Raw genomic sequence first — 14,261 nt, forward strand, 5'->3', positions numbered from 1 at the left:
AATGACCTTGCAATCTAACCTAGACCTTCCAAAGAAGTATACCCACTCACCAACTCATTCATCTCAACCTCCTTACAGACAAGCCGCCGTTCGTATACTGCTCAAACCAGTGCTCATCTCGGCTAAAGCTACAGCAAAAAGCCACAGCGCAGCGCGGGACCCTGGGCGGTGCCTGACCTAGACCCCGGTCTCTGCTTCCCGCTTACACCCCCGGCGAGATGTTACTGTACGAAACGGCCGGCTGTGGTATGGGCGTAGCTGATACAACAGCTGCGCTGAAGCAGAATGGGGTGATAAGCAGAATTTGCATATAGACTGGGCTGCCGCTGCGCGCATTCAGCTATTCCGCCTATTGTCTCTTTTGAGTAATTCGAAGTCATCTTATTCGTGTACTGTTTGCGATTGTTGCAAGTGCATATCATCAGCACCCTTTTATAAATACCAACATCAGCAATACCACACTTCCCTACCCAACTACTGCCTAATCTCCATCTGTTTAACCTATCGGGTCTCCAGATAGCAATCGACCTAACGCAGTACTTATCAACGGCTTATCATCAAGCAACTCGCTTACATCACTCTCAAAGCCCAATCCTTGGTTCTGGTATGTAATCTTAGCCCACCAAGCACAAGTACGCCCGAGACAACAGCATTAACGGTCCGAACAGAGCAAGAAAACCACAACTGCTGCGCCCCTTCCCCTCATCTTGGTATAAACGTCACAGCGCGTGGCTCTGCAAGTGGGAGGAATCATATCCATATAATCGTCTTTTCTCTCAATCGCCACGAGAAAAGTCCAATCACTACGACAAACATGTTCGCCAAACTCTCTACATCGCTTATTGCAACCCTCATCATCTCTACAACGCTTGCGGCACCTACACAAACACATTGCCGCTGCGAAATCGTCAATGATATCCCATCGTCACCGGCTCCTGCAACAGCAGCATATACACCCTCAGCTGCGCATTGGTCGCCAGCAAACGCTCTGCCAAGTCCCGTGGCCGCAGTCAATGTATGCGCGAGTCTAGGATCCAAGTTGGAGAAGTTGCAGCATACCGAACCGGAAATTTACAACTCATATATGCGGGGAGCTGTCAAGGAAGCTCAGAAGCCGGTGCCAACGACTGTGTTGATGAGCAGTAAAGAGGAAAAGGAGAGCTATGATGAAGCACAGTCCACATCACGGCCGCAGGGGAGGATAGTATGTCACCAAGAAGCTCAATCTTCGTCGCCGTCCGAATTTCAGAGCTCGTTTGTGGGATTATGGGCGCTTCAGATTATTCTTGTGGCGGCGGTGTTGGCCTGTATCGCCGAGGGTGTGCATTTGGGTAAACAATGGTAAGATACACAACCCACTTCTAATATATTCCACTGGATTACGTACTGACTATACTGTTAGGATGGAAAGCAAAGAAACCTCCAAGCCAGCGTGCGAAAAGCACAGCAGGCTACGCTTGTCGGGTGCGGAGAGACGTCTCCTAGCCATCCCTACTGGCCCCCAGCAAGCAGACTTGGTGAGCAGCCCAGGTGCAGAGAAGAAGCTGCGAGCGTACGAGACGACACGATACTTTGTCACGCAGGCATCGAGTGGGAGGAGGGAGTTCATTGCGTATGACGATGATAGTGATGATGAGGCGAACAGGCCTGTGATGTAGTGTTACCCACATCACGGCTTTGCATGAATGTATTATGTTCCACGTTCCACTTTTACATGTTTACCTTGCATGCATATTCCAGCGATGCGACGGCGTGATGGTGAAATGGTGCGGTGCTATAACATGTGTCCAGGCAAACAACTGGGCCTCATCTACCGCTGTATGTCATGCGGTTTCACCCGCCTTGCCACTTGCGGACACACTTCAACAATGGTCCTCCACCCGATCTCCAGCATACCCCGCACTCCTAGGTTTTATCCAGGAAGCTAAGTGGCAATGTCTGTGCTACAGCACGATGGCATCTCCCATCCATGAACCCTCCTCCCTCTTTCGCATATGCAACCACCCAAATCGTTCGTGTCGCAGTGCGCAAAACGAAAATCGCACTAGGAAGCGCGCGATGGCATATTGCAAACCAAGAAAGCAAATGGGTATCGTAAAGCAAGAAAAAGAAAAATCGCTACAGCAAACAACTTACATACAGGTCACCCGAACGATGCATCAGTCCAATCGTGGCAGGGCGCAAACGGTCGAGCCAGGTAGGTGGGCGCAAGCATGCACGGCCGCAATGGACGAAGTGTCGCGATCGGGAAACACATGGAAGCATCTAATCATACCTACCTGAAAGAGGAGGAATACTAATGTACAAACAGCAAGAGTGTCGCAAAGGTGGAAAAGAAGAATTAGTTGTTGCTTGGTAGGAAGGTTTGTCGCTTGGAAAAACAATCAGGTCGCTTGGGTTGTCACTATGGGCATCTCGATAGATGTCTTTATGCAGAACGGGGTCCTGGTATGGGTCCAGATATTGGTACAAGTCATCGTGACATGTTATCGCAGTGGGCTGATTCGCAGCTGGGAGTATCGTAATGGGATAGAGTCGCAGAAGGGTAGATGGTTGTTGGCAGGGCATTCCATATGGGTGCCAGTATTAAAGATTTTGTTTGTTGCAGTAGGCAATGGTAAAGTCGCTAGGGTATCGCGAAGGGGTATCGTAGTCGTATTAGGATGGTTGTCGCAGAAGGCCAGGAGTCCACATTTCACATCACCGGGATGTTGAGAACCGAGAGGTCTAGGTGGAAGCCGTACATTAGAGTTCGTATCGGAGGACTGTGGGTACAGTCGTACAGGTGAAGACCAGAAGATTAATCTCCGGAATGGCGCGCTAAAAAGAAACAGGAACAGGATGTCGGACGCCGTACAGAAATGCCGTATCCAGAAAAAGCGCTAATGTAGAGTCGTAAGTGTATCGTAGAAAGGACGGAGTTTTGGTTGAAGGAAGCCGCAGGATCCCGCTCGCTATGCCGGTAGAGGTTGACAGAATTTGGTTCACATGATGGTGTGGTAACCTTTCTCATTCATTACGTCGATCCAGAAAGCATCGTGACCCTCATCAGACTGGCACCATGTCTCTTTGATAAGTTGGATCATCTTACGAAGGGGCTTGTTAGGTAACCTAAGAGCGAACTCTTGCAGGCGCCTAATGACAAACTCACGAGCGACGACAATCTCTGAGTCGTTGGCTTGAACATCGAAGAAGTCAATCGAGGAGACAAACTTCAGCTCCGAGGCAGCAACGACGAGCAGAAGCGGCTGGATGCAGAACGTGCCAGACGAAGAAGGCAGAGACTGGAGTGACCCAATAATATGCATCGCAAGTGAGTTGAGCCACAGCTTCATGTCGGTATCCTCGTAGACTGTCTCAAATCGCGGGGTCGGGAAGTCAAAGTCCATATTGTCGGAACCCTTGGGCTTGCCCGATCCCAAACGCTTGCGCAGAATGGAAGGGAAGACGCGGTAGATCTCCAACAAGCCAGCAAGACGGTATGCTTCGGCCATGGTAACGAAGTGTTCCTTGGGGGTACGTTCATCACCCGTGTCAATGACCTGATCGACTGATGGATATTCGACAGCTAGAAAGTCCTCTTCGAGCGAAGCAGCGTTCTGGAGATTTTCCTGCCGTCGACGAAGGTCCATGGAGGCCTCGCGGTCCATCGAACGCTCCTTACGAACCAAGCGACCGACCTCAGCAAACAAGAAGTGAATCATTGGTGCGATACCTGTCCAAGGATGGGGCACGATCTTGCCTTGCGGTCCGCGTGCAGCAGGAGTTTTCTTCCTGGCGGTGATACTAGGTCGTAGTCCTGACTTGGGAGAGAAGCTCATCGCATCTTCTGTCACGAAGCCCATGAGCATCTCCCAGTGGATCAAGGACTCTTCAAAGAACTGTGCTTCGCGCTCGAATTCAATGCCTCCCGACCGACTGAAGAGCTTAGGTAGGATCAGATCCCTTGCGATAGACAGATACTCTAGTCCAAGCTCATTGCTATCGTGCCACGAGGTGGTGAGACCCAGTAGCATGATGCTCAAGAAGGTTTTGGTTGTACTTTTGTGATCTCTCTGAGCAAGCGGGAGCTCCGCTTCCAATGCCTCGCGGGCCTTGCGCTGTAGTTCAAGGCCTGTTGCCGCCATGTTGGGGAAAGTGTTGGCCAGATGTGCGGCGGCCATGGATTGGATCGCGTAATTAATAGAAGGACACTCCTTGTAGATGCGACCGATGGTAGTCCGGAAAGGGTTAAGAACGGAATCAAAAGAAGAAAATACGCCGCAGACGTCCTTGAAGTAATGCTGGATGAGCAGCGACTCTACATCATCCGGGGAGGATGGGTCTGGAGAAGGACTTGGAAGACGATACAGGTCAAGAAGCAATGAGCGAGAGAGTCTGGGGCTAGATTCCCGTGTTGATTCCCGGTCCATCATAGGTAATGACGAGGAAGTCATGTCTTGCTTCTGTGAGAGGTCTTGCATGTCAAAGGCAAGGTCCTCCAGCGATTCAGAGTCGAAGTCGATGTTCTCAAATGGGTCGAAGTTGAAGTCTTCGTTGGGTATTTGCATAGCATCGGTGAATCCGTCGAGCATGATAGGATCCATGTTGTTGATGTCCTCCATAGGGAAAGGCTCGTACTCACGAGGGGAGTCACCATCCTCAGTGGAAGACTCTTGTATCGAGGTTGGTTCCTCGAAGCTTGGTGGAGATGGGACAGCTGATGATGTCTGTGTTGTTGAGAGTTGTTGTGTAGGGGCGATGTTATTCCTGCCTGCAGGGAGTACAGCAGCCAACGCAGCCTCGATGCCGCTGGCGACGTTCTGGGGAAGGGGTGATTTGGCTGCCGCAGACGCAGTAGAGGTAGCGACGAGTGTCGATCTAGGCCTAGGAGATGTGGACTTGGACTGGCTGGGGTTGAAGACTTCGTACTTTGTCGACCATTTCAGAGTCTTCTCGTAGCCAGGGCATGCAACGTTCCTCTTCTTGCACTGCAAGCAACCGGGAGCGGTCTCGTCACACTTGAGCTTTACTTTTGTTAGCAAGTGGGTCAATGCAGTAGGCAAAGACGTAGAATCCTTACCCTCTTGAGCTTGCATCGACCACATCCGTTCCTGGACTTGGTCTTCTTAGCCTTTAGATCTCTCGCTAAAACCTTGTCTTGAGCCAGTGCAGACATGTTGAGGATGTGGATAGACTTGGTAAAGAGGTGAGGTCTGGGAGGTCTGGGAATGTCGAACGACAATGGGGTGAGATTCCCGGTGCGAAGTAATAGGACTTAAGATGCGGATGCAGACAATGCGGAAACGACCCTTCAAATGCGCGTGACGGTTCAGTGACACACCCGATGGTTTCCTTCGCCTATCATTAGTCTGGGATGGGCCATGATAGCAGCTGATAAAAAGGTGTCGCTGATGTGGTTGATGCATCGAGTCTAAGCCTAGATGCCGAACTTCGGCCTTTCAGCAATCTAGGTTTCCCCGGTGTATCCGTTTCTTGCATAAGAGTGAGGCTGATTGGCCAGCCACAGCGATCAACCCTGACATTTTCCGCCTTTAAACCCCTCTATGGGAGGACGCCCGCAGAGCGGAAAAGTTGGACACACGATGGATAGATTATCCGCATCGCCTGGAACTATCATCGGCAACGGGCTCGTGAAGAAGGTCGTGGCTGAAAAAGCATCATGAGGATGTTGAGACTCTGGAGATAAGCCAGATCAACGGTTACCCCACAATCATCCAAAAGTGGGGTGAAAGAAGTGGAATTGATAACTAGATGTGGTTAGCGCTCGCGCTTAGCTCCACCGACAGCATCATCTTGCTTCACGATACCTCAACCCAAGATAAAGCCGCGTCTGCACGCATGCCCCGTGACGATGTCGGAGCGTCAATCAAGGTAGCGTCCAGGCCTATCCGTATCAGTGCATCCAGGCGCCGGCATGACTCTGGGAAAACTGCCATCGCAACCGCCTCGATCGAACAAAGGGACCTATCGCACAAGCTTCGTAATGCCCTCGTAATCCAGGTGTAGCATGCGAAAATGTGCAGACCGTTATCTTTGTCGAGGCTCTGCTTGGTCGGCAACTGCAAACTGCGCTACTGCACTGCTTGTCGAGTCTTGCCCTTGCTAGGCAGTGCCAGGCTATCGGGCTCATGTTGAGCAATTGTACATGGCTAGCGGCGTCGAGACGAGGCACATCGCGAGCTTTTGTAAAGGTTGGCGGTCTCAATTACCGAGCAGTTCATACCCCGCAAATTCGATACGACAGCGGTAAGCATGACAAAAGCACCAGTGCAAAAATTCTGGGGTAGAATCTGGGGACGGTGCATTCAAAGTGCGCGATGTGTAATGCCAAGCTCGTCATCGCGAGTTCACGTCTGGGGAAGTCCTGAGCTAGGATGCTATTACACCGGAGATGCACATAATGGTGGGCGGTCCGCAGCTGGTCGTATCCGACGGAAAATTCTTCACGACGCTGGAAGGTTCAGCGGGAGCATTATTTTCAGCCGCGCAGCTCAACACTTGAACGACAACGCCGGAACGTAGTCCGAGACGGCTGCTGAGGGTGATGAGCCTAGACTTGTACTACTGCGCATCTACTGCACGACACGCAATAGAACTTGATGTTTAGCTATAAACGTTGAACACTGACACCTGGGAATGCCCCTATATACCGGCTTGGCATTCAGCGTCAACATCAAGCCTTGGAGGTGTTAGTTTGAATCATGTAGTACATCTACGAACACGGCCCTACCATGACTCGATAACGTGTCTCTGTGTATAGTTAACGATTCCATACAGACGCCACACCGTGGACATGCAGCTGGATTCGGCCTACCAGCACATACCATGGTTCTCACAATATTCTCTACCCAAGCAACGACTACCTATGTATCGAACGCCTGATGTCGACAAGGTACAGCCTCAATCACGGACGGAAGGGCCCAAGCAGTAGTCCTAGATATAGATGTTAAATCTACTTGTGCCAAATACTTTCTACATCTTTATCCTTTTTTTCAACATGACGCTTACCTCTCACTACGTTCCAAGAGATAAAACTGCCGAACGACCATCACAACACAAAAAAAACTGCCTCGATGGTGCACTACTGGTGTTATGTCATGTCATGACTGTCTTGCTTGTAAAAAAGATTTAATATTGTTGTTCGCTATCTTATCTTCCCAGTCGCTTTGCCACCATCCATTCATCCATGCAAGACAATCCTTACCAACAGTTATCCCTCAAGCCCCCCATCAGAAGCCTATGTACATTCCGCCACCCCAAACCATTTCCACGCCCCCTCATCCGGGAGCCTATTGTCAAAAATGCAAAAGTCCGCCCACCTCTAGGGCTAATCGTTTATCTAACCCTTTCGCAATGAAGAGAACAAGAGAAGCAGAAGCAGAAGAGAAAAAGAGGCCGCTCATGTGTATTCGTCAAAGGAAATCAAAAAGACAACAAGAACAAAATCAGCTGAGGAGGTATCCGCTACCATGAGGACGTTGAAGCTCAGGACGGCCGATAGAGGATCATGTTCCTTCGACCCGGTCCAGCGGAGTGAAGTAAAAACAAAAAGGAAAGAAGAAGCAACGACGGCCAGGATGACCAACTCGCTGCTAGACTAGAAATTAAGGTATGCTCAAGTGTGAAGATGCAAACGAAAAGTTTTGTACACCTCAGAAGAGAAGACCTCAGAAGGGCGAGAGAAAAAAAAGAAGAAAAAGGAGAACAAGGGAACAAAGAGCATCCCTCTGGAAAAAAACCTTCTTACTGTTGGGAAGTCATCTGCCAGCCCTACATGGCATTAGCACCCGGATATCTTGATTGATTCGACAACCCAGGTCCAGGTCCCATCATAGTAGCAGGAGGCATCATCATAGGACCCCCTCTTCCTCTGCCACCACCACCACCACCACCACCACCAGGGCCACCCCGTCCTCGACCGCGACCGCGACCAGCGCCAGGAATAGCAAAGTCGGGATTCGCGGCATTGGCTTCTAGAATGACATCTTCCTGGCGCATTGGTCTACGTGGGCCAGGGAAAGGCGCGAATTGACCAGCTGCGGCACCCATTTCGGGTCGCCAGTTGGGGTTGACGGGACGTTGTGAGACGGAGGTGAAGTGTGAGGCCTCACTTGCGGCGGGTGAGCGTGCGCCTTCCGGTAAGTCATCGTAGGAACTGTTGCGTGGGAGGTTGGTGTCGCTGGAGTTGGTTGTGGAAAGAAAGTTGGGGTTGGGTGGAGCGAAACCACCAGGCATGAGGGAGCTCGGTAGTGGGGGAGGTGCGTGAACTTGTGGGGGCTCTGCGAACCTGGGATCTACATCTTCGTAGTAATCGGAACTGCGTTCTACTCTGTTAGGACCACCGACTTGGGACGTCTGAGCAGGCATTTCAACAGGCGAGTCTTGGATTGGCGACAGACCGCGGCTACTGTTGTTCAAAGTGCTGAGTGTCTGGTCCGATGGAACCTGTTGTTGATTCCATCCTGCTCGCACTGGCATATATTGCTGCTGTTGTGGCATTGGTGGTTGCTGTTGTTGCTGTAGAGGCGGTGGCCGTAATGCTGATTCACTGTTCACTGTTAGCATTATGTACTAGACGCGACTGTACGTAATACTCACTCTGTGGAGTACTCGCTGGTTGGGCTCATAATGCCATCAGATGGCCGCCTTTGGGGGGCACCGGCAGGGAAACCACCCTGTTGAAGAGCAAGCATGCCTGCAACGTCGCCATCACTTTCTCTTAGTCCGTAGTTTGTCGGAGGTGTACCTGTGCGGTTGTCCATCTCGATGGCTTGGCCGATTGGCAACGGTGGCCCCTGACCAGGCGGTGGAGCTCTGCCATACGGTGACTGCTCACGGGGCGGCGGCCCTTGGTTGTAGAAGTTGTTGTTGTTGTATCCTGGCGGAGGCGCTCCGCGACCCATTGGCTGCTGACCTTGCATTGGAGGTCCATTCGGAGGTCGTCCACCTCGTCCGCCACCATTCCATCCTGGTGGTGGAGGTCCTCGCATGCCACCCCTTGGTCCGTAGCCTCCTCCTCTTGGAGCACCGTACTGTCCGCCTCTTGGTGGGCCTCCTCGACCCCTCATTGGACCTCCTCTTCCGCGTGGTGCACCGTTCATCATGGCGAATCCATCGTTTGGCATGGGTGGAACAGGGTTGCCGTACTGGTCCATCGGCTGTCGACGACCAGAGGGACCGCGATTCGGAGGGTTCATGTTGTCTGAGCGGTCCCCTCCACTGCTGACTGTCTTGAGCGAAGGATTGCGCTGGTTCAGAGGCGTCATGTCGTCGGTCGGCGATGCCTTGGAAGAGTCAAAGTAGGCCGCATTGCCATTCGGCATGCCTCCAGATGTTATTGTTTCGCCAGATAGAGGAGGTGGCGATTCAGCCTTGGGAAACTCGGTAGTGACAGTCGCGTTGTTGCGATTCGCATAGTAAGTCTGGCCGTTCATCTCATCGTTCTCGGCGATGCGCCTCTTGCGCGCCTTGCGACTGACCAGTGTGCGCCTCATAGCACAGGTGACGATGCCACTTGCGACGATGATAATGGTAGCACCAAGGACAATCCACCCACCCCAGCCCACATGCGGAACGAACAGCAGGATGTCAACAAGGAAAGCGAGCAGTGAGACGAGAAGAGTTGGGAACGTGAATATGAGCAGAGCGAGCAGGTAACGCGGGGAATGAGCGGGCGAGTGGAAGTGGGCTGCAACGGAGAGCCCGAAGCATATCAGCGTCATGAGGGCTGCGACGGGGTGCACAATGAGGATGGAGGAGAGGGCATGGCGCTGGGCGGAGGGTAGCGAGAAGTCGGAGCTGTCTTCGCCTGCAAATAGTTTCTCTGTTTCACACAATCAGCATCGTCGTCACGTCTCAATACATAGATGCATGGGGCCATACCAGTGTTGTACCCGATCATGGGTCCTTTACACCCTTGGTCGCCATTCTCGCAGTAGCCGAGGACGCCAAAGTGTACGCCGCGGTAGGTAGCGAGGGGGATGCTCTTGATGAGGGGCGTCGACAGCGTCGAGAGCAGCAGCAGCACGAATGCGACGAAGAATAGTATCGATAAGGGAGTCGCAGGGCGCAACATGACGGCGAAGAATGGCGGAGTCTACCGCGTGTAATTCCGGCTCGCCAGAGACCGGCTCTCGAGATTCGACGGCGTGTGTTGAAGAGATCGGTCGGAGGCTTGCGCGACCAAGTGTGAAGGGGCGGGCGGTCCGCAGTGTCGTCGTGTGGCAGTAGGCGCAGTCGTAAACGTGCCTTGCGCGCGACTCTTCCCCAGACGTGAAACGAGCGACGAGTGAGGTTACACAGGTAATGCCTGCTGTGTCATTGATGCCTCAAAGCGTGTGTGCGACAATAGCAGAACCCGCGGTACGGCGCACAGCTGATCCAAGTTGGCCTTCGCTGGGCGATTGGGGTTGCGGGGAAGCGTGGTGGGCTTTGGGGGGCAGGTGGTGGGCGCAGCTGGAGGGTTGGATAGCTAAAGGAGCGACAGACAGCCTTGAACTGCAGTAGAAAGCGGACGCGCAGCCAATGAATGGCGTCAATTGCGCAAGGTAACGAGCGTTGGAACTATGCCGGCTAGTTGCTGGAAGAAACTTGGTAGCAAGGCGGCACGCTATCTAGCCGTTGACGTTGATCCAGACGTTGAAACCGTCACGCAGTCAATGTATGCTTGTTGTAGGAGACACTGAACAGCGGTATTTTTCTTTCACGAACAGGCCATCGTGTCACGCCCCTGGCCCCTCGCAGCAACCATGTCTTACCCTGCGACTCTGCTTGTCTTCGGAGCATCAGTCGGAGTCCCACGCGCGTCCACGCTGCCCTCCCGAGTATTACGACAAGGATATCTATCGTCTCATTTCGCTAGTCGCACGACCCACTGTCATCTTCCAGGTACACACAACGCCTGCCTTCCGTGTGCTTCAAACGAGGCTGCTAAGAAAGCCTGAAACACACAGACGCTCAGCTTCCTAGTCCTGAGGCAGCGCAGCGAAGCATCAACACCACCCATCGTGGTTATGATTTGCTTTGTTGACGTTGCGACGTTGCGGCTGTATAGATTGCAATGCCTTATCGCCGCGAAACAGGGCACAAACATAGCGCCCTCCTATCGACCCCAGCTTGATCCCAGAAAAGGATCAGCCAAACGCCACCAACCTATATCACCACAGTTATCGCCTTCCACGCGAGATCCTCTTTGTTTGACGCTTTTCGCATCTACCTCGTTCGGTACAAGACGATCCGAGCCGTCACAAGGCCTGCGCGGCTCCACGTATAGCATGCTCGTTCAAAGCAATTCATTGGGGAAAGACTGAAGTGTTTATTTTCTTGATTCTCAGACCTCACATGGTATTCGTATGGAAATGCAGATACTCCAGATCCGATCAACCTCCCCACAGGTAATCACGAACGCCTGAATTTTAGGATCCGAGTCCTGCACCTATGGTCATGAACTCATGGGTACTTCATATGCTAACCTACATCTACGCCCGCGACACGTTTAGTTGCCAGCGATGGCGTACGCCCTGCGTCGGTCACGCTCCTCAGCAATGGAGAGCTTGACACCCTTACCCTTGGGCAGCGAGATCCATGGCTTCTCCTTTCCAATGATGCTAAGAAAAAATATTAGAGAGTATTCTGCTTCGTAATCGCATGTCCAACTTACATAACGTTGGACTCACGAGTGGTGAACTCGTTGTCAACGGCATCCTTCAAGTGGACAATGTTGAAGCCTCCGTCGTGGCGCTCACGGTGAGTGATGACACCGACACGACCCATGTTACGACCACCGGTAACCATGACAATGACACCAGTGTCGAACTTGATGAAGTCGGTGATCTTGCCAGTGGCGAGGTCGACCTTGACGGTGTCGTTGACCTTGATGGCTGGGTCGGGGTAGCGGATTCTACACAAAATTTTAGCAGCAATTCTGACATAGCCAGACCCTGGTCGTATGCCTGGTGAAAGAGGTTTCCCTCAGACACCTAGCCCAAACTGTGGTCCAACGGCTGATAGAGCGGGAACTTACGTTCGCGCATCGTGCGTAACCAAGTAGGGAATTCCGCCCTTGCCAAGCTGGACGCGCTTGACCTTGCCGAGCTTGTATTGTGCCTCCTCGTCTGTTATCCTGTGGACGGTGAAGCGGCCCTTGGTGTCGTAGATCAGGCGGAAGTTCTCGCCGGTCTTCTCAATGGAAATGACATCCATCAATCCAGAGGGGAAGGTCGAGTCGGTGCGGACCTTGCCGTCAACCTTGACGAGGCGCTGCATGAGAATGGCGTTGACCTCGCGGGCGTTGAGCGCATACTTCAAGCGGTTACGGAGGAAGATGATCAAGGGAAGGGAGTCGCGGAGCTTGTGAGGACCGGGGGAGGCCTTGGGAGCGTAGGCACCTGGAACTCGTCAGTTTTGATCTCGCCATGTCCATTTCTGCGTCGGTTGCGGAGGTTGAGCGTACCGGACAGCTTGTCCAGGAGCCAGTGCGAGGGCGCGCTGAGGCGCTTCTGGTGCTTGACGGGTCCACGGGCCATGTTGACTGTTATGTGAGGTTAGTCGTCGAGGTTGTCGGAAGTCCTGTCGTCGAAAAGCAAGAGTTCGACTGAGAATCAATATTCATCACTAGCGCGTGTGCTAGGCGAGGGACTAGCGCCGCCAAGCCCAACGCAGGTGTCTCTGAATCCCGACCATCACCAGCGCAACATCAATGTAGATTGTTCCACCCGAATAATTATGAAATGTCGTACCATGATCATCGAGCTACAGCGAAGCATCGTTCTAGCTGCTGGCATTAAGATGACATCTTTTTGGAGCTTGAAACAGTATCATCGATGTCTCATCTCACATCATGTTCAAAAAGCACTCAATTGTTAGACACTTCTCAATTTTGGGAGTTGTGCAAATGAACATTTCTTGGATCTGAATTGTATCTTTTGGTTTCAACACTAGGCGTAGCCCTTCAGTACTGCCGCTTCTGCGTTCAATATCGACGATCCCGCCGCTCCAATGACGGCTGCGTATAGTTAGCGATATCCTGAATACTTTCACGTGCAAATTAGACTTACTGTTGTGGCTAAGCGCGACGAACTTGAGATCAAAGATGCCCGCCTCATCCTCCCTTATCCGGCCCACACTGACAGCATATCCCCTATCTGTCTCCCTGTCTAGCCTTGGTTGCGGCCTATCTGGCTCCTCCATAACCGCAATGGCATTCTTGGGTGCAGATGGGCATCCCAGCTTCTGCGCATCAGACACGTACTCACGCATCGCCTGCTTGACTTCTTCTGCGCTTGGTGCTGGACGACGTTGGAAGCGTAGCGATACGCATGCAACGTGGCCGTCTAGTACTGGCACGCGATTGCATGCTGCGGAGACCTTCATGGGCTGATCTACGAATCCTGTGATGTCGTCGTTGACGCTACCTAGGATCTTGGATGCCTCCGTCTCGAGCTTGTCTTCCTCGCCTGATATGAAGGGTACGACGTTGTCGATGATGTCCATGCTGCTTACGCCAGGGTAGCCCGCGCCAGACACGGCCTGCATTGTGACGACTGAGACCTGGTCTATGGGACCGAACTTCGCTTGTAGCGCTGCGAAGGGTATGACGAGGCCGATGACTGCGCAGTTCGAGTTGCAAACGAGGAAACCCTTCTCCAGCTTGTAGTGTTGTCTCTGGTGCTTGATGACGTCGAGATGAGGGAGGTTTACGGTGGGTACGACGAGCGGTACGAGAGGATCGCGGCGGTAGTTCTTTGCGTTGGAGAAGACGGCGAGTTCGGACTTGAGAAAGGCCATTTCTATAACGCATCAGGATTCGTACTCTGAGCGCATAGTGCTCACTTACCAACATCTCCAGCAACATCGCTGTCGAGACCAGAGAAGACCATGTCACAGTCCTTGAACTCTTCAGGCGTGCATTTCTTCACTACCAATTCTCCAATACGCTCGGAGAAAGGCAGCGCCTGCTTCCACTTGACGGCATCCTTGTATTTTTTGCCAGCTGATCGCTCAGAGGCTCCGACAGCGTGTAGTTCGAAGTGTGGGTGTAGTGCGAGAAGGAGGATGAAGCGTTGGCCGACTGAGCCAGTCGCGCCGAGCACACCTGCGGTTGAGTCAGTCAATAACTCCTCAAGTGGGAAGTTGTACTAACCGCACTTCTTCTTGGGAAAGCTCTTGCTTTGAGATGTAAACTTTTCAGCGTCCATTGTGGTTGTTACTGGAATTGAGAAATTGAGTCAATGAAGTTCATAAAGTTCAGGTATGACGCG

General features: G+C 52.4%; 5 protein-coding genes across 5 annotated transcripts; 1 reads left to right on the plus strand and 4 right to left on the minus strand.

Moving 5' to 3' along the window:
- Positions 1 to 814: 814 nt before the first annotated feature.
- Positions 815 to 1,658, plus strand: ALTATR162_LOCUS8489 (uncharacterized protein; the record flags this gene model as incomplete). Its single annotated transcript, XM_043316119.1, has 2 exons — positions 815 to 1,341; positions 1,403 to 1,658. The coding sequence occupies 2 exons, from the start codon at positions 815 to 817 to the stop codon at positions 1,656 to 1,658; spliced, it is 783 nt and encodes a 260-aa protein (XP_043172054.1).
- Positions 1,659 to 2,984: 1,326 nt separating this feature from the next.
- ALTATR162_LOCUS8490 (uncharacterized protein) lies at positions 2,985 to 5,158 on the minus strand (the record flags this gene model as incomplete). Its single annotated transcript, XM_043316120.1, has 2 exons — positions 2,985 to 5,006; positions 5,063 to 5,158. 2 exons carry the CDS (start codon positions 5,156 to 5,158, stop codon positions 2,985 to 2,987), a joined length of 2,118 nt encoding a protein of 705 aa, XP_043172055.1.
- Positions 5,159 to 7,773: 2,615 nt separating this feature from the next.
- ALTATR162_LOCUS8491 (uncharacterized protein) lies at positions 7,774 to 10,078 on the minus strand (the record flags this gene model as incomplete). The annotated part of the gene is made up of 3 exons (XM_043316121.1): positions 7,774 to 8,551; positions 8,602 to 9,826; positions 9,886 to 10,078. The coding sequence occupies 3 exons, from the start codon at positions 10,076 to 10,078 to the stop codon at positions 7,774 to 7,776; spliced, it is 2,196 nt and encodes a 731-aa protein (XP_043172056.1).
- Positions 10,079 to 11,497: 1,419 nt separating this feature from the next.
- Positions 11,498 to 12,527, minus strand: ALTATR162_LOCUS8492 (uncharacterized protein; the record flags this gene model as incomplete). Its single annotated transcript, XM_043316122.1, has 4 exons — positions 11,498 to 11,609; positions 11,663 to 11,902; positions 12,026 to 12,389; positions 12,455 to 12,527. The coding sequence occupies 4 exons, from the start codon at positions 12,525 to 12,527 to the stop codon at positions 11,498 to 11,500; spliced, it is 789 nt and encodes a 262-aa protein (XP_043172057.1).
- Positions 12,528 to 12,938: 411 nt separating this feature from the next.
- Positions 12,939 to 14,198, minus strand: ALTATR162_LOCUS8493 (uncharacterized protein; the record flags this gene model as incomplete). Its single annotated transcript, XM_043316123.1, has 4 exons — positions 12,939 to 13,006; positions 13,059 to 13,790; positions 13,838 to 14,095; positions 14,144 to 14,198. The coding sequence occupies 4 exons, from the start codon at positions 14,196 to 14,198 to the stop codon at positions 12,939 to 12,941; spliced, it is 1,113 nt and encodes a 370-aa protein (XP_043172058.1).
- Between the last annotated feature and the right edge of the window lie 63 nt (positions 14,199 to 14,261).

The sequence above is a fragment of the Alternaria atra genome (genome assembly GCF_907166805.1).
Source record: "Alternaria atra isolate CS162 genome assembly, contig: 29, whole genome shotgun sequence".
Lineage (NCBI taxonomy): Eukaryota > Fungi > Ascomycota > Dothideomycetes > Pleosporales > Pleosporaceae > Alternaria > Alternaria atra.